Source organism: Chelonia mydas, chromosome 25 (assembly GCF_015237465.2).
Source record: "Chelonia mydas isolate rCheMyd1 chromosome 25, rCheMyd1.pri.v2, whole genome shotgun sequence".
Classification (NCBI taxonomy): Eukaryota; Metazoa; Chordata; order Testudines; family Cheloniidae; genus Chelonia; species Chelonia mydas.
Window position 1 is genome coordinate 11,114,284 of NC_057858.1, and position 23,987 is coordinate 11,138,270.

General features: G+C 57.0%; 1 protein-coding gene across 1 annotated transcript; it reads left to right on the forward strand.

The window, feature by feature from the left end:
* Nucleotides 1–354: 354 nt before the first annotated feature.
* On the forward strand, nt 355–21,648 carry WDR18 (WD repeat domain 18). Its single transcript, XM_037885767.2, has 10 exons — nt 355–665; nt 3,075–3,185; nt 7,482–7,615; nt 9,802–9,943; nt 10,973–11,116; nt 11,629–11,693; nt 12,988–13,112; nt 16,764–16,930; nt 19,989–20,057; nt 20,431–21,648. Exons 1-10 carry the CDS (start codon nt 456–458, stop codon nt 20,560–20,562), a joined length of 1,299 nt encoding a protein of 432 aa, XP_037741695.1. The 5' UTR covers nt 355–455; the 3' UTR covers nt 20,563–21,648.
* The last annotated feature ends 2,339 nt before the right edge of the window (nt 21,649–23,987 follow it).

The following is a 23,987-nucleotide window of genomic DNA, read 5'->3' on the forward strand; positions in this document are numbered from 1 at the left end:
AATTGTGCAAGTGCAGAGCACCCCCTGCAGCATCAACCACTCCACTCCCTGAAGAATGGCACCACTAGGCCTGGGCCATGTTCCCAGCTGAGTCACCCCCCAGCTTCCTGCAGTGCTGGGGTGCCATCCTCTGCAGTGACAGGGAGAGGAGAGCCCCCACCCCATGCCGCACGGCACCCCCTCCTGAGCCTGCAGCACTCCCCAGCGCATTGAAATCAGACTAACTTCAAGAGAACGCCCCCTACTGGGGGGACGCATCGCAGCCGCTGGGTCTCCCATCCACCGCTGGGACCGGCTGCATCCTGCTTAGCTTCTAGCGGCACGTGGGCGGACGCCGCTCCTGCGAAGGGAGGCGCCGGAGCCGCCCTTCCTTTTGGCCGGACGGCGCCTCGTTGTCAAGCGGCGGCCGCTCTTAGGCCGGCGGCGCCCTCGTCGGCCTGGGCGGACCGGAGAAGATGGCGGCGCCCATGGAGGTGGTGCTGGTGACGGACGCCGCCGGGCCGCTGAGCAATTGCTCGGTGTGGGAGCTGCACTCGGGCTCCGCGCTCCCCGGCTACCGGGGCGGCAACAGCGGGGCGCGGGGCCTGGCGCTGCTGGGCGGGGAGCACCTGCTGGGGGCGCAGCTGGGCAAGGGCTACATCAACGTGTGGGAGCTGCAGAGAAAGGTACCGGGACCCTCCCCCCCCCGGAGCCCCCTCGGAACCTCCCCCCCCCCCGGGCCCGATCAGCCCCCTCGTCTCGGGCCTCACCCCCCCGGCGCCCGCCTCAGCGCCCTCCCCCCCGGGACCCGATCCCCTCAGAGCCCCTCCCTGCCACCCCTCCCCCCCCAGCTCTTCCCCACAGTCAGGGGCCCACCTCAGAGTCCCCCTCTGGCGCCGCCCCGCAACCCACCTCCAAGCTCAGCCCCCCCCTCCCCCCCCCCCCAGCACGTGAAGCTCCTGAGAAACCCCAGCAAGAGGCCGTGGAAGCCTTCATGGGGCAGGAGCAGCCCCCGAGACACCCCATTTCCAGACGCCTTATCCTGCAAGTGGCAGCTCCCCACAGAGAGCTCTGCTTGAGCACGGGCAACCCCTCCCATCCCCACTTCCTCGGGACGGGGACTTTATCAAAAGATCCTGAAGAACCTTCTGGGTCAGGAAGCCCCCATTGGGGACCCCCCCCCCCACCCAGTGCGTTGGGATGAGTGGTCATGAAAGACAGTAAGGACACCCCTTCTCCCTGTTTCTTGTTGGCCCCCTGATACCAGGGACTCACCCCAGGAAAGAGCCCAAGAGCCCCACCTCCCACACAGTGTGCTGGAGGTGTGCAGAAAGCCTCCAGGCAGCCTGGGACCAGGGCCAGGCACCCTGAGAAAAACAGCAGTCTCTCCACCTTGTCCCTCTCAGTTTTAGAGAAGGATGCCTGGGGTTCCTCTGGGCTCCCCAAAGCTGGGATCTGCTCCACATCCCCAGGAGAGCTGTGGAAAAATGTATCGGGGACTGCCACCATGGGGCATCCCAGGGACACCTGATGATTCCCAGCATAGCTGGAGAGTTCTCCAGTGTGTGGGAGTTGCAGTGAAACGTACCAGAGAGATTCCTCCTGAGCCTGAGGACTCCTGTCCCCTAACTTCCACTCTCTGCCTCTTGCACTCCAGCCAAAAATGTGGGCTCCACTTGCTCCAACCTAGCTGCCCCCCACTTCACCAGCCCACACAGAAAAGCCCCAGCTGGCTGCAGGTTGTGTTTATGTTCATCAGCCTTCAGGATGAGACAGCCGAATGTCACAGGCCTAACCCTCTGCCCCAAATCTGGAGTCTCCTGTCCTTTGTCACTCCCATTCAGCTGAGCTGTAGAGCACGATATCAACCAGCCCAAATATCTTCATGCACAGCCCCTTCTTCGCTCCCATCCCAGGGTTTATTGCGCTCCCATTGGCTCCCTTACTCCACAGAGCTAGAGAAGAGCATCCACCAGGAGGCAGCATTAGACCCATTCATCAATCAGTGGGCTCAGATTATTTTGGTTCTTTAATTTTTCTATGATCTCCTTACCCTCTGGGCTGCTTTCTGCTGAGCCTCCAGGATTCCCCATCAATGGAGCAGAATTGTATTCAAATCCCTTTCCTTTCAACACCCCTTCCACCTCCAGTGGCAGAAACCTTGTGGGGTAGGAGAGAAGGGAAACCAAAATCTGTTTAACTTTCTTTTTAGCTGAATCTCTCACCTCTTTGGTAGTTGAAACCAAACCAGCAAAATCCCTAGCAATCTTGTTGCTAGCACAATTTTAACCACAGTGTGAAGAGTGCCTTTGTCTATCCTTCATCTTCCTCCTGCTTCATCGTGCTGCTCCATCTTCCTACTCTGCTCCTTTCTCACCTCTGTCCTTTCTCTGTTTCATCTGCAAACTCCAGTGGTACAGGCGGAGAAACCAACCATGTATTAAGGACACTTGTTAAACATTGAGAGGCTCAGTGAGAATCGGATATTGTCAGCTATGGTTTCCCTGTTATGGCGTATGTTGGGGTAGCCTCTGAGACCTTATCCAAGACTTAATTTACTTGATGATTTTTTTTTTTTTTTTAAGAACTCAGCTTGACTTTGAACTTTTTACTGTTTTTTGTTGACATACAATTAAATTACCCGGAGCTGATTAAACTTACACACAGGGTAAATGCAAGGTATACCACACATCTAAAATATAAAAGTATTATTTAGCTTATGTACACATTTGAAAGCAGACTGCCACATCCACCTTATATTTTACATTGTACTACACCTTTTATGACTGGTGCATTAATTTTTGGGACCCAATCTCTACACAGATCATGAGTTGGCCACACTGCACATATGCCATTGGACATCACTTGCTTTCCTGCGATCTCTTTTGTTTTAGCTACATATTTTGCATATTTACAAAGCAACAGTGAATTCATGTTTTGTCCATTGTTTCATCTCTTTGATCAGAATAGACCAACAGTCTGGACTGGAGTTAAATCTGGGGCCTAATTCCTCTTCCCAGTTCCTATCCCACCCCCAGTGAATCTCTACCCACACACTGAGTGCTGATGCCCCCTTGCATTCTTTGTACTCCTAGGATCAACTCCAGCAGAAGATCATCTGCCCTGGGCTGGTGACCTGCCTGACAGCCTCCCCTAATGGTCTCTACATCCTTGCAGGCATTGCTGAGAGCATCTATCTGTGGGAGGTAAGAAATCTTAGGGCTGCATGGAAGCAGCTGCATAGGCTGTTGAGTTAGAAATGAGACCACATATCGGTAAAGAACCCCCAGTAAACAGCTGACACCATTGCAGTGAAGCAAGCTCGTTCAATAGGATATTGGAAAAATAAAATGTTTGTTATAATGAGCATGATTGTGCCGTTTCCATCTTTCATTTCCCATAGGGGCAAGGACTGTCAGTTGAGTACAAACCTCAGCATGTTGGCACTTAATAAAGAGAGGACTTCTCATTGGTACTTTGGTTATACAGATGATAGCTTGTGTTGTAGGCAAAATGAACACAGAAACATAGAAACATAGAATATCAGGGCCTGAGCTCTTGAATGCCTTTCATCCAAAACACTTTATTAATGAGACTCCACAATGCTCCTGGGATCTGGGGGGGGGGCTATTACACCGATTTGTGAGCTAAGACATTGAGTTGGGGGCTTGCCCAGGGTAATACCATGAATCAATGATAGTCTTCAGTACATGCCAGGAGGCCTAGCTCCTGCACTAACCACTAGGCCATGCTCTGCCTCCAAAGGCCAAGGTGTGCATTAGCTCAGGAAATGGTGAACTGAAATATCTGGTGCCAAGGGTCTGATTCTTCAGACAGGCCCTAGGCCTTCATTCTGTGCCTTCTGATTCATTCATGCCTTTTCCCTGGCAAGTCACTGCAGGTGCAATACCAAGAGTGCCGTGTGTTATGGGCACAGAACTGTCTGCTAAGCTGGGAGCCAGCTTGAAAGTTTCACTAACTATTTTTGGGACTTAAATTCTTTTTTTTTTTTTTTTAACCCAGTTAATCTCCAAGGAGGCACAAGAACCCAGCAGTCCTTGAGGGGGAGAAACTGAGGCACGTGTTTGTCAATTGGCACTAAGTTCCAGGGACAGCAACCAATCCAAATGCAGAGATTTGCGTACGGTCCAGTTACTGAAAAGTCCCATCCCATTAGGCATCAGTAATTACACGTTATCTGTGCTCTGACTGGCTGAGGACTTTCTAGGCCAGTTACAAATATTTTAGGAATTCCTCCTTCTTCACTCTTGTGGGCTTTGGAAACCACCTTTGTGTAGTTACAAGAAAGTGCCACAAGGGGGCAGGGGCTGCCTTTCTAGCTGGGCATTTGCTTTATTGCATAAGGCTGTGAGAAGCTGTCAGGTACACTTTGGGGTTTCGTAGCTAGCTATGTGGGCAGATGCTTCCCCATGTTGTATGTAAGGGGAGAAAGGGGCCCCGACAGGCGGCCCGATGAGAGGGTGCTGGGTCTCATCTCTAGTGAGTACTTCCCCCCCCCCCCCCCCCCCCCCACTTAATATTTGTATGGGAGGTTAGGGCTGGTGACAGGTGCGGGCTGGCTCTGATCATCCCAGGATCAGAGGTGAGAGGGGAGCTTATTTTCCTGTGGCCCATTCCATCCTTGGGCTCTGAGCTGAGGCTACCCAAAGTGGTTGGTAGGAGGTGTTTTGTAGGGGTACGGCTTAAAGGGAAATCTACAATCCTTTTGATCATCCCGACAATCTGAGTGTTGACTGGATAAGCTGGGCCAAGAGTCAGGACTCCTGGGTTTTATTCCCAGCTCTGCCCACTGACTTGCTGGATGACCTTGGCATAGCCTGTCTCTTTGTGCCTCCGTTTCCCCGTTGTCAAAATGAGGATCATGCTGCTGGCCTGCCCGTGTTAGGAGCTTTGAGATCTTTGAATTCAAAGTTTTTTCGGTCCTTAAGTGTTGATGATTGCAGCGTTTTTTAGTAGTAGTTATGCCAGGCCCCAAACTGCTAAACACTTCCTAGGGCAAATAAGAAAGACGTGACTTGGTCCAAGCCCCAGAGCTAAACTGCACAGCGTCTACCTTGTAAAGCTCTCAATCCCAGGGGATGTTTCTGAGCCTCGTTGTTTGAGCAGCTGTATATTTATTTATCAGATTTTTGCTTTTAAAATGTGCTTGTGGTACAATAAAAATAATTCAAAGTGCTGAGTTGGGAATGCTGGGCACACAGGAGCTCCGTGAAAGAGTGACCTGCTCTCTACCTGGCTGTATCGACTAAATACTGCCCTTTCCAACCAGTGCTCTCAAAATGCTTTGCACTGACTAACTGCACCTGACAAACCACTCCCCACCCCCGATAGATAGGAAAGTGTCTTTCCTTCATCATGTAAATGGAGAAACTGAGGCACGGGGAGGGGATTTTTCTGAGGCCGCACAGAGCCAGAGCTGGGAATGGAACCCAGGAGTCTCGTGCCTTAACAGCAAGTCCATCTATTCTCCACTTCATCATGGCTTGGCTTCTTTTTATGCAGAAATCTGAAAGCAAGTTGGAAACTGGATCTGTCTCTTCTGTGTTGCTCCCTCCCTGTCAGGCCCCCGGATAGTGTCACCTTTCAGCAAGAAAAGCACAGGATGTGAGGGCGTACCTTGAGCAACCTTTTCTCCCAGAGCATCCCAAAGAACTTTATGCTGATGAGCACGGAGCTTGGCTGAAATGCGGCCACCTCTCAGGTGGAGCCAAGTCTAGCACGACAGCAGCGTAGGGGAGAGACACCAGGGGACAAACTGTCAGAAAAGTGTGCTCTCTAATGTGCAGGCAAAACAAACGGATCTTGGTTTGTAAGGGCGCGTCAGAGACACCAGAACGCAATGGGCTGCGTGGTGCTCGGTTCACCTGCCTTGCAGGGCTGAGCAGGGCATGGACCCTCCAGGCCCAGGGAGAATAGCGTTTCACACCTGATGCTGGGCTGTCTAAGCCACCCAGAGAGAGGCGAGCCCTAAGCACTGGGCTAGCCTTAGTCTAGGTCTTGGGAGATCCAGCTTCAGTTCCATCACAGGCTTCCTGCATGACCTTGGGCAAGTCACTTCTCTTTTCTGTGCCTCAGTTTCCCATCTGTAAAACAGGGGTAACGGCAGCACTGCCCTGCTGCACAATCAGTACATTAAGGATTGTGAGCCAGGTAAGTACCTAGAAAGATCGATCCTTCTCAGCCCTCTCGACTTGAGCCCTCTGTCACCCAGAACAGAACCTGTTCCTCACTATGTGGATGCACAGCTCTGCTTGGCTTTCCCCCTCGTGCCAGCCCGCGAAAGCGGAATAATTCCACCCTGAAGCAGAACAAAACTGCTGATGTCCAGTTTCTTTGAAGTCCTGTTTCCGCCAAGCCCCAGCCAGGGCTCTGCCCTTGACAGCCTTTCACCTGGACTTAATGAAAGCGAGGGAGTGAAGCGAGTATTTCATCCCAGCAGCTGCCCTCTTTATGTCCCTGGAAATGTGTTTGTCCGGCATCCCTGTGTGGGCTCGCAGCTCCTCCAGCCTTATGGGTAATTAGCTGTGCCTGGATGAGTTCAGAGAGAATCTGAGCAGGGGGAATTCCTTCCTGACATCCACTGCCCCCTCAAAGGAGAGGGAACCAGGGTTGGGGTGCAACTTATTCTTCGGGGAGCCTAACCCAGAGGGACAGTAATGGTAACTCTGAGATGCACCCTTGCCCGATCGCCTACTATCTTATGTGCAATAAAAATGTCTAATAATCTTGATCTGAAAGAGGTGTTTTCTGCTGCACTGATATTTAGATCTCAGGAAAATGAACTTGTGTATTTTTAGAGGCATGGCCATTCTTGGTGGGAACATCCCAGGGCCCTGAATCTCCAACTTTATTGGCAATAAACGAGGGAGAAAAGCTAGTGGTGCAGAGCAGGGGGGAATCATATGTTAGTTTCTGTTTCTTTGTCATTGATCTTCAGCGAAAGAGGTGACAATGTTGATATATTAACTGACCTCATTAGGTTCCAGAGTCTAATCCAGCTGAGCTTCACGGGGGACAGTTCTCGCCTCTCTAAACTCTTGTTTCAAGCTGTCTGCAGACGTCGCTGCGTCGGTTACACTCAGGCACGTTTCAAAGGGTCTCTTTGCAACCCTGGGGGCGAATGGCTCTTTTAAAATGACAGGTTAGTTTGGGGAGTGCAGGAGGGCAGCCTCTAGAAGTGAAATACCAGCTCATCGAGCTGCCATGGTCCAGTTCAACTCCGCAGATGAACTAAGCAAGGTCAGCTGCGCGCACACACGCTGTTTCTCTCTTTCGTTTACCTGTTGCATCCTGCCTGTGTGCTCCTTGGGGCAGGGACTGTCCTCTTTGCTGCTTGGCTGTACGGCACCTGGCTCACTGGGGTCTTGATTGGGGTTCTTAGATGCTGCTCCGAGGCCAGTACGGACTGAGAGCAGGAAGCCGGGCTCCCAGGGCTGGGAAGTCTAGGGGCTTTCACATGTTCATTTTCTCTTGCTTTCCAGGTCTCCAGTGGGAACCTCCTCGCCATCCTGAACCGACACTACCAAGACCTCACGTGCCTCTGCTTTACCGACGACAGCAGTCACTTCCTTTCTGGGGGCAAGGACTGCCTGGTCCTGGTGTGGAACCTTTACAGGTAGCATCACATTGCGGGTCGGGGGCTGGGTCTCCGTCCACCGGTGCTGGGGAGCAGTGGAAATGTGGGCATCTTCCACCCTAGTGTTCTCCCACCCGGGGACGCCGTCTAGCCCAGTGCAGGAGCCGTGGCTGTGGGGAGCTCCCACGCGACGTGGGGAAGGAATTGCAAATCACTGCTGCAGCACCCTCTGGCTGCAGAGTAGGAGCCAGACCAGATGCTGTTCACTCTCTCCCCGGTGAGGGGTTGCACTCGATTGTTCCACCAGGGATGTTCTGTCCTTTAAAGCGAATGTTTTGAAACCAAGGAGCAGCAGGCAGGAAAACACCCACACAGATAAAGGGGTTGGATACACCTTGCCAGGAAGTGCTATTTCCTGCGTATGAGGAAACTGCTTGTGTCAAGGGGCCCTTCCCAAGGAGCACACTCCATGTAACCAGACACATGCGGTAACCCCGTGTGCGTGTTTGAGTTGGTGTCACATGGGCTAGGAGTCAGACCTCCGGAGTTCTCTTCCTAGCTCTGAGTGGGGAATGCTGTCTAGTAACGAGGGTGAGGGAGGACTGGGAGACAGGATGCCTGGGTTCTGTTCCTAGTTCTGAGGGGAGCATTGTCTAGTGGCTAGATCAGGGGTATATGGAGACAGGACTCCTGGTTATAGTCCCAATTCTCCAAGGGAAGCCTGGTCTAGTTAGCTACAGCAGGAGTGTGGGGGCCAGGATTCCTTGGTTCTCTTTCCCACTCAGGGAGCAGAGTGGGGGGTCCTGGGTTCAGTTCTGAGCTCTGGAAGAGGAGTGTGGTCTAGCGATTACAGCAGGGGGCTAGGGTGACAGGGTTGTAGACGTCTGTTCGCAGCTCTGCCACTGACCTGCCAGGAACCTTCGGTAAGTCCTTTCACCTGTCTGGTGTCATGGTTGTCCCCGTCTGCTAAATGGAGCCCTGTGCCAGGGCTGCCCAAGGGAGGGCTGATAAGTGAATGTTCATAAAGTGTTTGCCCTTCTCTAGTGCCTTCATCAGAGATCTCAAAGGATTCTTATGGCTAATGGAGAAAATGCTTCATACAGCAGGGAGCGATCCTACCCTGGCTGGAAAGGGGGTGAAGTCCACCAGAGTGTATAGGAGACCTCTCCCTGCTCTGTGTCAGGGACACCTGCTTTGGTGCTGACTGGCACGTCCCCTCCTACTGTGGGCTGGGTCCCACCTGCCCATCACAGAGGCGCAGGGGTGTGGCATGCGGTCTGAGCTGCGTGGCGTGTATCTCGCTGCCGCACTCCGGAGCTGCCTAGCGCTTAGCGGCTGTGAGTCTCCCTGGGCGGGCATGTCGGTAATTAACATGGAACCGTGTCCACAAGTCTGACCCTGTGTGGCTGCTGGGCACGCAGCAGCTGTGCGTGAATTGTCTTTACCTTAGTGCAGACACCGAGGAGGGGAGGGCTGGGATTGGGCGGGGGGAGTAGCAGTTGCTGGTCACAGGATGGCTTCTGCTGCGCCGAGATCCAGGAAACAAGACTGGGCTGCCGTCCCTGAGCGTCCTAATCCGACCCCATCCGGGGACACGTGGCAAACAGCCTGGATCCTGCTGTGGCTGCTTTTGGGAGGCAGATGAGTCTAGAACACCCTGGACATCTGAGTACGTCCAGTGGGGAGGGAAAGGAGGCGACAGTGGAGCGATGCCAGAATGCACCAGCCCTGCTCTTGTCTCAGGGTGGGGACTTCTGCCCGTTGACGGCTCCACGAAGTGGCGCAAGCGGGAGGAGGCCGTGGGTGAGACGTTTCAGAGCTGGGGACAGTCGCAAGCTCTGATCTTGGTCTCCTTGCTGAGGTTGAATAGCATCTCCGCGATGCCAAGCTCGCTCTTCCGGAGACTCGTTCCCTTCCCCGGCTCCCACGAGCATCCCCGTAGGGCATCTTGGTGGAGGGGGAACTGGCCCGGGCTCCCCTTGGAAACTGTCATTGGCTTAATGAGCTGGAGGGGGCGCTGTTACTCCTCCCCAGCGCTCAGTGAACCATCGCCCCAGGCCCCTCTCCAGCGTGTTGGCAGCGCGGCCTTCGCTCTCCCCATAGCTGCATTGCTGCTCCCTGGAGCTTGCATCCCCACCGCAGCCCTTGCTCCCTCGTGGGGCAGCTGTACTGTCCCTGCTGCATTAACCTCACCCCTGCCCTTGCTCTGTTCTTCCCCGTGGCAGCACGCTACAGGTGGAGCACTCCCAGATCCCTGAGCCCCGCCACGTATGGTCTCGACACAGCCTGCCCATAACAGACCTGTCCTGTGGCTTCGGGGGCCCCTTGGCTCGAGCGGCCACCGCCTCCCTCGACCAGACAGCGAAGGTAAGGGCTGGAGCTGGCAGCTCCAGCGTCCTGGACCGTGGTTTCCGTGCGGCTGGCCAAACGAACAGGTGCCCTGGAGGGCATGTGCGGCTCCCAAAGGGTTAAGCTCGAGCCTCTCTCCGGGGGCTGCGGCTGAGCCTCCGGGTACCGTTTGCAGTCAGTTCAGGTCCTTGGCACGCTCTCCGGTGACTCAGACCTGCCCGTCCTAATGGGGTTTCTCCTCCGAACATTAGCAGCTATTCTGTCACCTCAAACTGATGTCGTCATGTGCTTGGCAGCTTCCCTGCTCTCCGGGGAGGGGCCTGGTTAGAGCCCTCTGCATTGTACCCAGCTGGCAATCCCTCCATCCGGCAGGAGCACCGAGCCGTGCAGGCTGCAGTACGGGGGCCAGCCCCTCTGAGCCTGGTCAGCTCCAGCATGGGACATTAAAATATTCCAGTGGGTCCCTAGGAGGGGAAGCTGCCATGGGATATAATCCCCATTTTATAAGCAGGGAGGTTAAGGGGCTTGTCCAGCCATGCAGTGAGGCCATGATGCAGCTGGGACGCCCAGCCTTGTGGTCTGACCACTAGGCAAAGCTCCCCCTCTTGGAAGGTGATCTCTGGGGAGAATGAAAAGCATCTGGGAAAGGAAGACGGCTCTAGAGCTTAGATAAAAGAGGGAGCCTGGACTGATCAGGCCGCTTAGTTGGAAGTGGATGAAGGGAGGGGGATGGGGAAGGCAGGGGGCTGGGTAACCATCCTCTGTTGAGCAGCATTGGGTCCCATCTGTATCCTTGGGGTGGTGGTGTCTAGAGAGGAGAATAGGGCTGGTCAGGACGCCTTGCTTTGTGACCTTGGGCTGGTGGGTCTGTGCCTCAGTTTCCCCATCTGTAGCATGGGGGCGATGCTGCTCTGACTCACGCCCTGCTGGAAGGTGCTAAGGAAGGACACCATGTTCTAATAATGTTATTCCTAAGCAATTAACCCTTTTGTCCACCTGTCCTGTCTCTCTCCCTGCACCCTTGCCCCCCCCTCCCCCCCCCCCCAGCTCTGGGAAATCTCCTCCGGAGAGCTCCTGCTCTCTGTCCTCTTCGATGTGGGCATCATGGCAGTGACCCTTGACCTCTCAGAGTATCACATGTTCTGTGGCGGCATGGACGGCTCCATCTTTCAGGTCGACCTCTGTGCCTGGGTGAGTGACCTGGGAGGGGCCAACTGGGCACTGGGTACCCTGGGCGGGTGTCCTGCTGGGTGTGTGTCCCAGGGCGTGTGTCTGTCTGCCCTCCGCTGGGCCCCCTCCCTGCTGCAGAGGAGAGCACATCCCTTCGCCTCCACTTCCCGGGCTCAGACTCCGCCGGCCCTGCAAGGGGGAGAACTCTGATTCAAGGGACAATGGATTACAGAGCTAAGGCTGCTCCGTCTCCCCTGCTCGGCCACCTGTCCGCACTGGTCCCATGCAGTAACCCCGGGGGATGCTGCACTGTGTCGTGGTGTTCGCCGTCCCGACACAGGATTGCAGCAACCCAAGGCCTGAAATGAGCTCGGGGCCGCTTTGGGGTCAGATCTGGGAGGGGCTCACATCCAGCTCTGTCTGTCCTGCTCTCCCCTTGCGCAGAGCTTCAGGGAGGCACTTACAGTTCCGCGGGGGAAAAGAGGCCAGGCTGATTCTCCTCTTAATTCTCTCTCCTTCCTTGGCTCTTGCAGCCTGTTCAGAGAGACCGAGCCTTCCAGTCGGAGCGGGAGAATGGGAAGATCTTCAAGGGGCACAGGTGAGGCGTGGCTCTTGCAGCTGCTCTGTCTCTAAGAGCACCCCCCTGCTCCCAGCGCCAGCTCCTGCCTAGCACTCGGCCACCCCAGTGATTTTAGGCAGCCGCCTCCTCTTCCCTCAATGGCTCTTGCGAGCCTGCGGAGGCCGCAGCTCTGCAGGGAGCCCCAAGCTCCGCGCACAGAGATGAATTCCAGATGAGAAATAACCCAGGGAAGGGCAGTTCTACTGCAGCCATTTGCCCCTGCTGCTCGAGGACAGGGAGTTCTCGGGGCCTGCTCTTCAAACAGGGATGATCTTGGGAGCAGGAGAGTCTAGTGGTGTGGAGAGAAGACCGAGAGTCAGGGCTCCTGGGTTCTGTGCCCAGTTCTGCAAGGGAGTGCAATTCAGTAGCTAGCACAGAGGACCTGGAGCGAGGCCCTCCTGGATTTATTTCCAGCTCTGGGAGGGGTGTGGCCTCGTGTTTAGACAGCAGAGTGGAACAGGCATTCCAGACTCCTGGTCTGGGAGGGGAGTGGTTGGGCCATGTGGGGTCTGTTCCCACAAGCAGAGAGGCACAGCACGTGTCATACCAGCTCCATGATTTTTGTTGTTAAACCAAGTCTCTGCCCGGTTGTGATCTGCAGAGCCAGGAGGTCCAGGGTCGCTGGCCCGCTGGGCCTGGCACAGCACTGACGAGGGGCTGGCACCACCACTGAACCCCTCAGATGGGGGAGAAGAGGCAGTGGAGCACGCAGGGACTGGGCAGGGCGTGTCGGGGAATGAGGGCGGAGCCTCAGCAACCCCAGGGTCTGCCGTGAATGATGGGCAGGCATTGGGGTGTATGGTGGAGGGGCTCCTGTCACTGCTGCTCCCCTCCTGAGTCAGTAGCTGATTAGTGGCCTCCCCTTTCTTTCCATGCCTGTGCCCCAGCCAGGCCTTGGAGTCCCAAGGAACCCACCCACCCATGCATGCCCTCCAGTGACCCAGCGGGTAAAGCAGGATGCTGGTCTCTCCCGGCCGTCAGTGCCGCTCCTTGCATTAGCCAGAGAGCGGAACTAGGAGGCACCTTGATGTGCTTCCAACCCCAGGAAGGAGGAGCTTGGATCCTACTGTGCAGCTGTTGGACTGCAAGGCCAGCCCGCCTACCAGGAGTGGAGGTGGCTAGCCAGTGGGGTGGCCTGTGGCCACTTCAACCCTGCTCCTCTCTTCTACCTCCAGACCAGTCCCCATGTACCCCACTGTGTCTCCGTAACCCACCGGCCACGAGCAGCCACTCAAGCCCTTGTGGTCTCTCACTGCTGTCCCTCTGTCCACAGGAACCAGGTGACCTGTCTGTCCGTCTCCACGGACGGCAGCCTGCTGCTCTCCGGCTCGCACGACGAAACAGTCCGGCTGTGGGACATCCAGAGCAAGCAGTGCCTGCGGACGGTGAATCACAAAGGTGACCGGGACCCTGCGCACCCCTCCCTCCCCGGCATGCAACCCTGCAGAGCCTAGCAAAGCGAGCCAGGAGCAAATGGCTTGCACCGGTTTTCCCTGTGTGAGACCATCTGAGCTGAGCCCTCCTCATACAGAGACCTCAGCCTACTGCTGTGGGGTTAGGGGAGGCTTAACCCCCTCGCTCCCCCGGCAAGTTTACAGGTGGAGAGAGGAATCAGGTCGGGGAGGGAAGGGGTAATGTTGTTTTTCCAAGCTCCGCCCACATGGGGTGCAGATCTTTTGGCACCTGGAGCCAGGCTGTGACTCTGGCATGCGAATACACCCGGGGGCTCTGTGGTGAGGCTTACATGCCCTACTGGAGTAGCAGGTGGGTTGCTGCATGGCAAGGCTTTGGCAGAGCGTGGGCCGGGTTCGTACCATCCGTCCTCTCCAGAGTCACCCAAGTGCGTGGGAGGATGCTTATCCCAAGTGTCTTTGTACTGGGACGTGGCTAGAGAAGAAGGCATCTCCCCTTCCCCTGCCTTCTTGTGAGGGTGTCTGTCTCCTGAGTCCTTGCTCCAGGTTGCCATGGTCCGTTACAGCTCATTTCCACGCTCTCCGTGCTCTCGGGGAAACACAGCGGTGTGGGGAGGCTGCAGCGTGCGGGGATGGGCAGGAGGGTGACCCGGGACCAGCAAATGCACTTCACTTAGCAGCCTCCCTACAGCGTGACGCATTGGAGCCGCTGCCAGCCCAGGCTGTGTCAATGGGCTTGTTACTAGCAGGCTGGTAGGTGTGAATGGTGGTTTCCCCCTCCCCCCGAGAATTCCTCTCCTAGCTAGCCAGCCCCCGCCATCTGTAGCCCTGCTTGATAAGCCAGCCCCCCTTTGGAGGGGAGGTGCGGGCAATGCCTGCCGAGGCCAGTCATTGAAACCATGCAGGCCACTGAAGTACCATCGATGGCGAATGACAGCAGGGCTTTGATTTCCTGCTCCACCTGGGTCCCATGCAGGACGAGACGTTGGATTGTTCTCTCTTCTCTCCCCCCCCCCCCCCCCCCCCAGGTCCCTGCTAGAGTGGGGCGGGTGGACTGTGTGAGAGAGGGTTAATTGCCACGTGCCTCGGAGGATGTGGAAGTGCAGCCTGCTATGGTCCCACGTCCTGAAGGGGCAGCAGCTGCTGCTGCTCCTTTCAAGCAGAGTCTCCCGTGCCATGGGGCAGCCGGGCCTAGCGAGAGGGTCTCGGAGCTACCAGGTGTAGCCTGCACACCCCTGTTGCAGCTCCCGAGGGCACTGGGAATGATGGGGTGAGACTGGCAGGAGCCGGGCTGGCCCCTGCTATTCCTAGCCCAACCCCAAGTTGCTCCCCTTTCCGGTGTTCCCACCCAGTCGAAGAGGCTTGAGCCTGGATAAAGGGGAGACCCAGCTGATGGTGAGCATTTCGTGCAGGGAGCGCTGCCGCCCCACCTGGGCGTTCTCCTCCTATATCTGCCCAGGAGATGGCCCGAGCAAGCTTGACGTGCTACTAAAAGGCCGGGATTCACCGTTACAGTTCCCGAGGCCGTGTGACTTTCCAGTGATCTCTCCCTCCCCCTCCCTGATCACTGCCATCCCTCAGCCCAGAGGCCTTCAGGACCCAGATCCATCCCGTAAACCGGTGCTCTGACCCTGCAGTCCAGCAGCCTGCCCACGAGGGGTAGAGACAAGCACAGGCCTGGCTCACGTGGCTGGGGCCAGTAGCTGACGTTCTGGTGACCTCTGGGCTAGAGCAGCTGGGCGAATGATGCTCTCCAGGCAGAGGGCAGGAGAGAGCTGCCCCCAGGCCAGGATGGAGAGCGAAGTACAAGAGACAAACCCCGGAGGAGGCTGGAAATAGATCTGAGGAGTCAGGGGCCGGCATGAGCCTGCTGCTCCCAGCTAGAGATGACCAAGGATGTTATGCCAATATCCTGCATGGCGGGGGCGGGCGGGCAAAGGGGCCTTTCCTGCAAGGTTTGCTCGTCCCTGGCAGGCTGGGCGGGGGACCTGTCAGCCCGGGTGGACTGATGGACTCTGAGTTCTTGGTGCTAGCTGGTGTTGATTGATGAGCTGTGACTCCAGGCTGGGCTAGCCAGCATGGCTCCCCTGGCACTGAGCCCCATGCCTTAGCATTCCCTGAACACGCAAGCTGGTGGGGGAGCAGCATCGAGTCTGGAGAAACGTCCCTGGGCAACCTTCGTCCTGACAGGCCCGGGCGGTGGAATTTGGGCTCCGCACAGGGCGAGAGCAGAGGAGCTGGGAACGGAGAAAGCGGGCAGCGTGATAGAGCAGGGAGGGTGGCAGACTGGAAGCTGGGTCGCCTGGGTTCTGTTCCCAGTGCGGCCACTGACTCCCTGTGCAACCCTGGACGAGTCACTTTCCCACCCAGTGCCTCAGTTTCCCCATCTGTAAAATGGAGCAAATGGTGCTGCTCCATCTTTGTGAAGCACTTTGAGACCTGAGGAGGGGGGCGGCGGTGGGGCAAAAGCACTGAGCGGGGACTCGGGGGAGACTGACCTGGGTTAGGGGCTCCGGTTGTTAGCACGTCTGAGGGAGTGTTCTCGTAAGTCATCTCGTTTATTGTTACTCGACCGAGTCCCTGTGGCCGCATTGGCAGGAAGCTGCTCCCTGGCCGAGAGCTGATACGTCCGTTACTAAATGCTTCTGGGAAGGATTCTCCTACTCCTCCCATGCCGAGGGGGACCGCCGGGTACCAGGCTCTGCAGTACTCTGGCGCAAGGATCAGGGACTGGGCGCAGCGCCGGAGCATCGGGATCATTTATGACGGCTCTGGGGACTTGTGGTCTCTCGGCGCTCCTTGCTAATTGCCTTCCTGTGAAGATGCCTGACCTGCTGGGGCCCCCGGGGCTAATCTCTCTAATGGATGCTTTCAAAGTTTGTCAGCTTGCGGGGGGAGCAACATTTTTAAAAAGTATCTTCGTGGCAGAGGGTGGCTTTGGAGAGCAGCGCTTGGCACGGGGAGGCCCGCTTGAGAGGCGGAGCCTTTAACTCTCCTGCTGTGTCTAGACCACAGCGCTGCTGGGTACGCCATCTCCCCGGTTACCCAGTCCCCCGGCCCCCGGTACCTAGAGCCAGTCCTGGCCGTGTCCCCCTGAGAGCTGGACCAGAGTCCATGGTGAGTTCTGATCAGCCTGGGTTTGGGGATGGCACTGGGGAGCAACACCCCCCCGATGACCATACTGCCCCCGGTGGATGTTCAGCCCTCCTCCCTCTGGCGGGAGACCCACTGTAGCGTTCAGTCCAGGACCCACTTCAAAACTGGCAAGAACCTTCCTGGGCCACGTCTTGATCTGCTCCCCTCCTTGTTCCCTCTGCCTCTTCCTCATCCGCCACTTTGTTGGCGCAAGAGCCTTCTCCTCTGCATTTCCTTCCATCCGCAGCTGCCTTCGTTCATTCCTTTGGCCTGCCACACTCAGCTGGGAATGTCTCTCTACTCCCTGAATCCCCCCTGCCTGCCCAGTGCTATCGAGCTGCGTGGAGCAGTGACGGGGCTGGGGGACCGCACAGAGCTTGTTTTTTATTAGCTACTGCTGTGGTGTTCCAGCCCTTCCCTTCGTTTCCTGAGCCGCCCAGGTGACCTGTGAGCATCTGCACTGTGTAAACTTGACCGGCTCTTCCTTTTGCCTCCTCCCCAGGCCCGGTGACAAACGCCTTCATCACACTGGCCCGAGCCAGCATGTTTAACCCAGACAGCAAGCCTGGCGTGCCGCTGCCCAAATTCAGCAAACACCTGCACGGGACCGAGAGCAGCGAGGATCACCAAGCCGAGGGGGTGACGGTGCGCCTCGGCCTCCACCAGCAGGTAGAAGCGAACGGCGCCAGCGTCTGGCCTGGGAGGGAGGAATGGGCTGGGGTCGGGGGGCATGGATATTGATCCTTCTAGTCAAAGCAGAAGCAGGTGGCTGGTCCCAGCTGAGCTGATGCTATTGGGTGGTAGCTTGTTCTGGCACAGCGGAGGTGGGCGGAGAGACCTGATGGGCACCCAGTTTACAGAATACCGTACTCCTGTGCAGTGGATCGGAAAGACCTGAAACCCCCCACGTCACGGCCAGCACCCCTGGGACTGGCCATGGGATAAATCAGGCTGATCTAGAGGTTAGAGCTAAGGGGGCTGGGAGTCAGGACTCCATGGCTCTGGGAGGGGAGTAAGTTTCTAGTGGTTAGAGCAGTGGCAGGGGGACAGGGCACTTGAGGTGTAGCACCTGGCAGCCTGTCCCAGGAACAAGCCCCCGAGCTCCCATCAACCTGCCCTGTGAGGTGCCTCCTTTCTCATGCAGAATGAAGGAGCCCAGCTGCTCTGCCCCACCCCTTGTCCTACACAGACCTTGGCTGAAGGTTCTTTACTGTCCCCAGGTGTCCTAATGAACTGCTGGCTTTCAAGAGCTTTCTAATTAACTGATTGTGGCTGAGAAGCTGGAGCTCCTCCTGTCTCAGTGGGATGGGGAATTAGAGAACCCTTATCTTTCTCTCCCACCCACAGAAAGGGCTTAATTAGCACCATGCCCGCTGCCTCTGAACTAATTGCTGGTGAAGGGGAGAGGGGCTTTAGAAGGTGGGAAAGGGATCCAGGAACGAGCTACAGCTCAGCTGGGGCTGCACTGTCATGTCATGCAGGGGGCTAGGGAGCCTCTGTCCAGCCTGGGTGGGGGATGGTTTGTGTCGCCTGCTCCCGGCTTATCTTTCTGCTAGAATGGTTCAGGTTCCATGAAACCCTGGGGTGTTGGGGCTTAGCAGCACACAGGAGGGAAGGAGAAGATGCCAGACCCCTGCAGTGCCAGCGTAGGTCCCCTTCCTCTTCCCCCGGCCACACCTCTGCACAGTCACGTCACCAAGGGCGGTAGAGATCCTTGCTCCCCAGTTTGTTACGGTCGCCTGCTGGAGCCATAGTGCTGTGGGAATCTGCCACCGCGGTGATCTCATCCGATCCCTGAAGCTCATCACACAGGGGCGGGTGAGCAGCTAGCAAGGGTGACAGATCAGGACGGGGTGGGGGTAATGGGCACCCATATAAGATAAAGCCCCAAATATTGGGACTGTCCTGTAAAATTGGGACATCTGATCACCCCAAAGCAGCGTCAAGCCAGGTCGGTAACCACATGAGTGATGCCAAGTGCTGCGTGACGGGTTGGCTTCCCTCTGTGAGCGCTGGCCCCAGTGGCCCAGCACATAAGGGGCACGGGGCTGCTGGGAGCAGGGTGGGGGGCGCATCCCTTGGAGTCTGTGCTGACCTCAGTGCCTCAGCCTAGCACTGGGGGGCGCTGTGTTGCTGGGAGCTGTGGGGGTGACAGGCGGAGGTGCTCTCCCTTTGAAATCAGCTCTGACCCTCTGCCCCAGCAGAGTGCGCAGAGGTGCTGTGCTGTAGGGGGCGCTCTCATCGCTGGAAGTAATCTTTCCTTCCTGCCTTCCACTGTCGTGCGGGGAGGGTCACGCTGGGCGTGGTCATGCTCCGGCGACGGGGATTGGCCCCCGCCTGGGGGACGCACGCAGCGCTGTAGGGATGTATAGTAGTAACGGTCAGGCTCATTATGTGCCCCCTACGTACCCCTGTCCCTGTTCTTACCTCTCTCCCCGGCAGCCCAGCCCACCCCCTGTGTGTGTTCGTTCGGGCAGCGGGGAGCAACGCGAGCCCTGCTGGGCTGGAGACATCTGTCTCGTCATGCAATAGGACAGCACTTGTTACCTGACAGCCTGTCCCTGCTGCAGCCCCGCGCACGCACGCAGAGGAGCCGGGGTCAGGGCTAGATGCTGCATCCCCTGCAGCTCTGCTCAGCAAAGGCAAACTCCTGCCCGGTTGTAATCGCCCTCCGCAGCTGCTCCTTAGCTCCTCCACTGCCCTGTGCGCACGTGGAGACCGGTGACCTGAGGCATGTAGCCTGCCTTTCGGAGACAGTGGAGGCCTGGCGCCCAGGGAAGTCAGCTGAGCACCTTTGCAAACGAGGTTGCTCGGGACTAGCCCAAGGTCACGCAGCAAGTCAGTGGCAGAGCTGGGAAATCCCTTGCTGTAACCAGTAGGCAATTGCCTACCCCTTCCCCCCTGCCGATGTCTCCTGGCTCCACTGCGTCACTGGGGTTTGCTGTCGCAAAGTCCATCTGAGCTCTCCGACCTTAAACCGCCTCCCCGGTCGTTCTGCAGGGGGAAGGGCAGTTCTCGTGCTGGACAGGAGAGCGGTGTGTAAATCTGACTCCTGGCTTCTCCCTGGCCTGCAAGTAGCCGTGTAGCCGGGCTCCAGAGCACAATCTGGAAGGAGCTGAGAGCCGCCAGCCCTCAGGGAACAGAAGGGGGGACCAGGAAATGGAGGACTCTGCACCTGGGAAGGAGCAAAGGGGCCACTGAGTACAAGGAGGGAAAAGTCCCTGCTGCCCGAAGGGAGATCTAGAGGGGTAGTAACGCCGCTGTTTGTGGCCCCTCCCTGGGGCCGTCTGTGTGAACCCGGGGCTCCCTGCATGGTTTGCCACCCGCTGTCTGTGGAGGATGGTGCATGGCAGGGAGACGGGGCTAGCATGGCGCGCGCACACGCACCCCCCTCCTCTCCCTAAAGAGTCTGCAGCACCATCCTGCGTCTCATCTTGGGGATGTACCAAGGGGAGTGGGGCGGGGAGAAGGGGGAGTGGGCATTGTCCAGCCGACGGCGGAGCGAGAGGAGAGAGCTTGTGTCTGTATTGCCGGCTCAGAGATGAGAATTGTGGCCGCAGCCCGGGTGCGCGAGGTCTCCGATGAGCCCATCAGTCTCAGCTAGGTGTCAGTGACGCAGGGACCTTCTCTGGGCACTGCAGTGGGTTTGGGGGACGGTAAGACAATGGGGTCATTGTGAGAGGACCCGGATCCACCTCACTGACCCCTCCAATGTGTTTCCTTGCAGGGGGCTGGGGAGAGCTACTTGGAAAAGGCTGAACGGTTTTACTCGCAGATGTGCTCGACAAGGGAAAAGGTGAGTCCCACACACCCCCCTGGGGGCCCCAGCAGGGCTTGGCAAGGGTTGGCAGTGGAGGGTGGTATGAAATGGGGGGCACCTCCTTCCAGCTATGCCAGGCGCATGGGGTGCTCCTTAAGACTTCCAGGCTTCTAAGGCTTAAACATGCTCCCCAAAACTTGGGAACCCTCCCAGCACAAGGTTAGGGGGTGACTCAGGCTGAGGGGTTTCAGGGCAGGGAACATGGGATGAGGGGTAGAAAATAAGAGGTTTGCGGGGTTACTGTCATCTTGGGGAGACCCTGGTTACTTTGTCTTGCTAGTTCCTCCCCTCTCAGGCCTGGGGAGTCGAGCCCCTCCTCCAAGCCCTCTCTGCCCCCCTCTCCCTGCAGAACCTGATGGGAGACCAGGAGCAGCTGAAGATCCAAGTGACTGAGCTGGAGGACGAAGTCAGCACGCTCAGGAAGATCAATAAGAACCTCTTTGACTTCTCTGCCCGCATCATCACTAAGTCAGCCAAATGAGCGCTCTCTCCGCCCAGCCCTGCAGAGCTCTCGGCGGGGAGGTGGCTAGGCCCCCGGGCATTGGTGCCCACGGACGCATGAGCCAGGCAGTCCACGTGGCCGGGCCACCTCCCGTGGAAATCCACAGCACAGGCCGAGCAAACAGGCATCCACACGCGGACTCCGACACACAACAGACGAGCACATGTAGGCAGGACACCAGGTGCCATCAGACTGGCATTGTACATGCAGTCCCACGTGTCTGTTTTCACACACCTCTGTCTGCATGCGTCGGTGTATGCAGTGGGATCTCAGCGTTGTTCTGGGCACCGGCTGTGGGGGAGACCAAACCGGGACTTGGACAGTTGCCAGTGAAGATACTAAAGGGCAGTGTTACCAGGTTGTGGGGAGAAGGGAGGTAGATCCAGGGGACACCACCCTTCTCTTCCCCTTTTTCTTACTCTGCCATGATGCGTGGACTGAGCAGCAAGTGCTGCTTTTGTCTCCTTACACACTGGAGTGGGGGAGGTGACGCTGCATCTCTCTCCCCCTCCCCGAGTGGAGATGCTTGTCCGTGAATCCTCTGCACTAAACCGGCTGGCTGAGGGGCAGGGTTGGAAGTTCCCACCAGTGCCAAATCTGGGACTGACCGTCACAGAGCCTGAGCCAGCAGGACACCGAGGCCTCTTGGAAGCCCGAGGCCTCTCCCCCGCCCCCGACTCTTCAGCTGGCTCGTTTAGTGCACAGGAGGGATGGAAGAAGCTTGTAGTCTCCCCCTTTCTGGCCAAGCAGAGTTTGTTTTATTGGGAGGGGGGTGACAACCCTGCTCCGAGGTTGGTGGACTATTTCAGGGCATGAGATTAACCCTTTGTGGGAGGTGCATTGGGTGCTACATGGATGCAGTTGCTTACAGCAGAGCTGCTGAGTCAAACTAGTCCCCAGCCTGGGAGGTTATTTTTTATCATCATTCTGGCTCCAGTTCCTTTTTGTTCTCAGACCGTTTTATTGGGAATTTGCCTTTGGACTCTGTCTCCTTTTGTATCATGTGTTGTGGCGTTTGGTTTGATTTGGGGGTTTTTTAACATAAAAATTGTTTTTATAGTGATACGTACTTGGGTTCTTCAAGTCTTTCTGTAGCGCTGTCTAGCCAGGGATCTCGAAGCACCCTGGTAATTGGTTAAGCCTCATAACAACCCACTCCCCAGTGGCGTGTGTGTGTAGTAGTATCCCTGTTTCACAGATGGGGAAACTGAGGCACAGAGGCAGGGAAGTAACTTGCCCAAGGTCACTCAAGAAGTTTGTCTCTGATTTCTTGTGCCCTGCTTTAACCAGCTATTGGACCACGCTCCCTCTCTGAGCTTGGTCTAGAACCCAGAAGCCCTGACTCCAGTCCCCTGCTCTACCCACTAGACCATGCTCCCTTAAGGACAGAGCTTTTTGCAGCCAGTCCTCTGACCAGCTCAGAGGCTCAGCTCCCCTTTGGCAGGCTCCACAAGAGGGACTGAGGCAACCCAGCTTCACTTGGGGCTAATTAACTCCCTGGGAGGCAGCTAATTAAGCAGGGGAGCACCTGGGCATGGTACAAGGCAGCAGCTCCCAGTGTGGGGAGAGAAAGGACCCCAGAGCTATGAAAGAGAGATCTCCACCACAGCCGGCTTCTCAGGAGGAAGCTGCTGAGGGGGACTCGCCAGCAAAGGACACAGAGGAAGGACACTCATGGGTGGGACAGGTTCCAGACTGAAAAGCAAGTCGCAGAGAAACTTGGATCCCGAGAGACTTCAGCAGGCCCCAGCAGAAGCCCTAGCTTAGGGGAATTAGAAGCTGTCCTGAAGAGGGGTCCTTGCAGATCAGCCTCTGCGGGGCCTTGACCCAGGAGGAGAGAACCTTCCCCAGCTAGTGCTGAGAAAAGGGCCCCAGGTTCCCAGAGGACATAACCAGGCCTGTTGGACTAAGGCTGACTCAGCCCCTGCCCCCTCCAGCTAGAGAGGCTGGGATGGAGGCCTCTGTGTGACGTTCCATCTCGGGGTAGATCCTGAAAGGGGCACTGCTCAATATACGTAAGCCTTATTGCAGCCCACTAGGGGAAACTGAGGCAGAGATGTTCACCGATGCAGCACTCTGGAGTGAGGCCCCCACCACTCTCCCCTTTCACAAATTAAATGGCAGCTTGTTTCTAGGGGACCTCTAACTGCCCCTATCTTCCTGCAGTTTGTCTCTTCCCTGCCAGCTTCAAGATAAGTGACTAGGAGCCAGTTGCTGCAATGAAATACTAGGGCTGTGTCCATTTTTCAGTGAGTCTAGGCTCTTAACTCAGGGAGTTGCCCCTGTAACCCACCTCCTGCCACCCCCTGTCCCTCTGCTGTGGGAGTTGTGCTTTCAGTGTGGGCTGCCTGCCCTGCCGGGAGGGTTTAAGAAGAGGCTAAACCACTCCAGTGCTGATCTCCGGTTTCAGAGTAGCAGCCGTGTTAGTCTGTATTCGCACAAAGAAAAGGAGTCCTTAGAGACTAGGTGCCACAAGTCCTCCTTTTCTTAGTGCTGATCTCCCTGGCCTGCCCCCGACTCCCCGCTGCCCCAAAGGAGAGACAGGTTCGCCCACCGTTCCCGGGGAATGAAATCCACGCTGGGTGGGGGCTGAGACAGGAGTTGCAGGGGATCCAAGGTCTCCATCTCTCGCCGTTTCTAGAGCTTCTTGGCACCGTCTCTGGGTGCAAACGCCTGCCCCGCCGGAGCACGGATCTGGGAAATCTCTGCTGTGCCTTCCCCCTCGCTGGGGCTGCTTCAGCCATGGGGTGACCAGCTAGAAAGTGTGAAAAATGGGGACAGGGGGTGTGGGGTAAGAGGTGCCTCTATAAGAAAAATTCCCAAATAGCAGGACTGTCCCTATAAAATCAGAACATCTGGTCACCCTATTCAGCCGTCACCTTGCACTGAGCCCCCAGAGGCTGTAAAGAATCAAAAAGCCCCAATTCAGACCTGCCTTGCCTTCTGCTGTCCGAATGATGGGGGCCTGGCACCTGCATGAGCAGCTCACCTGGGCAGGGGCAGATAAGACCCTGGCCTTCCCAGTAGCCGCAGCCTCGGAGCTAGCAATCCTAGTAGCCGAGCCCAGCCCCCGGCATGCTTTGCTCTCAACAGCTCCCCCTCCGCCACTTGGCACCAGGGGCTTCTGGCTCCTCTCCCTTCGCTCCTGCTGGCCCGGGCAGCTAGGCTTGGCCAAGCAGGCTTAAGCAGCGGGGAGGGTTCCTTGCCTTGCTGCACCGCAAGGAGTGGGCTGGTTCCTGCGTATTGGGGCCCAGCTGGGCCAGTGGCCTCTGTGATTTGTCAGGCGACCAAACTGACCTACAGCAGGGAAGGAAAGGGAGGATGTGGGGGGCAGGGAGGATGCTCCCCTTACCCCCCCTTCACTGAACGGGGGTGGGTGCTCAGAGGATGTGGGAGAGCTGGCT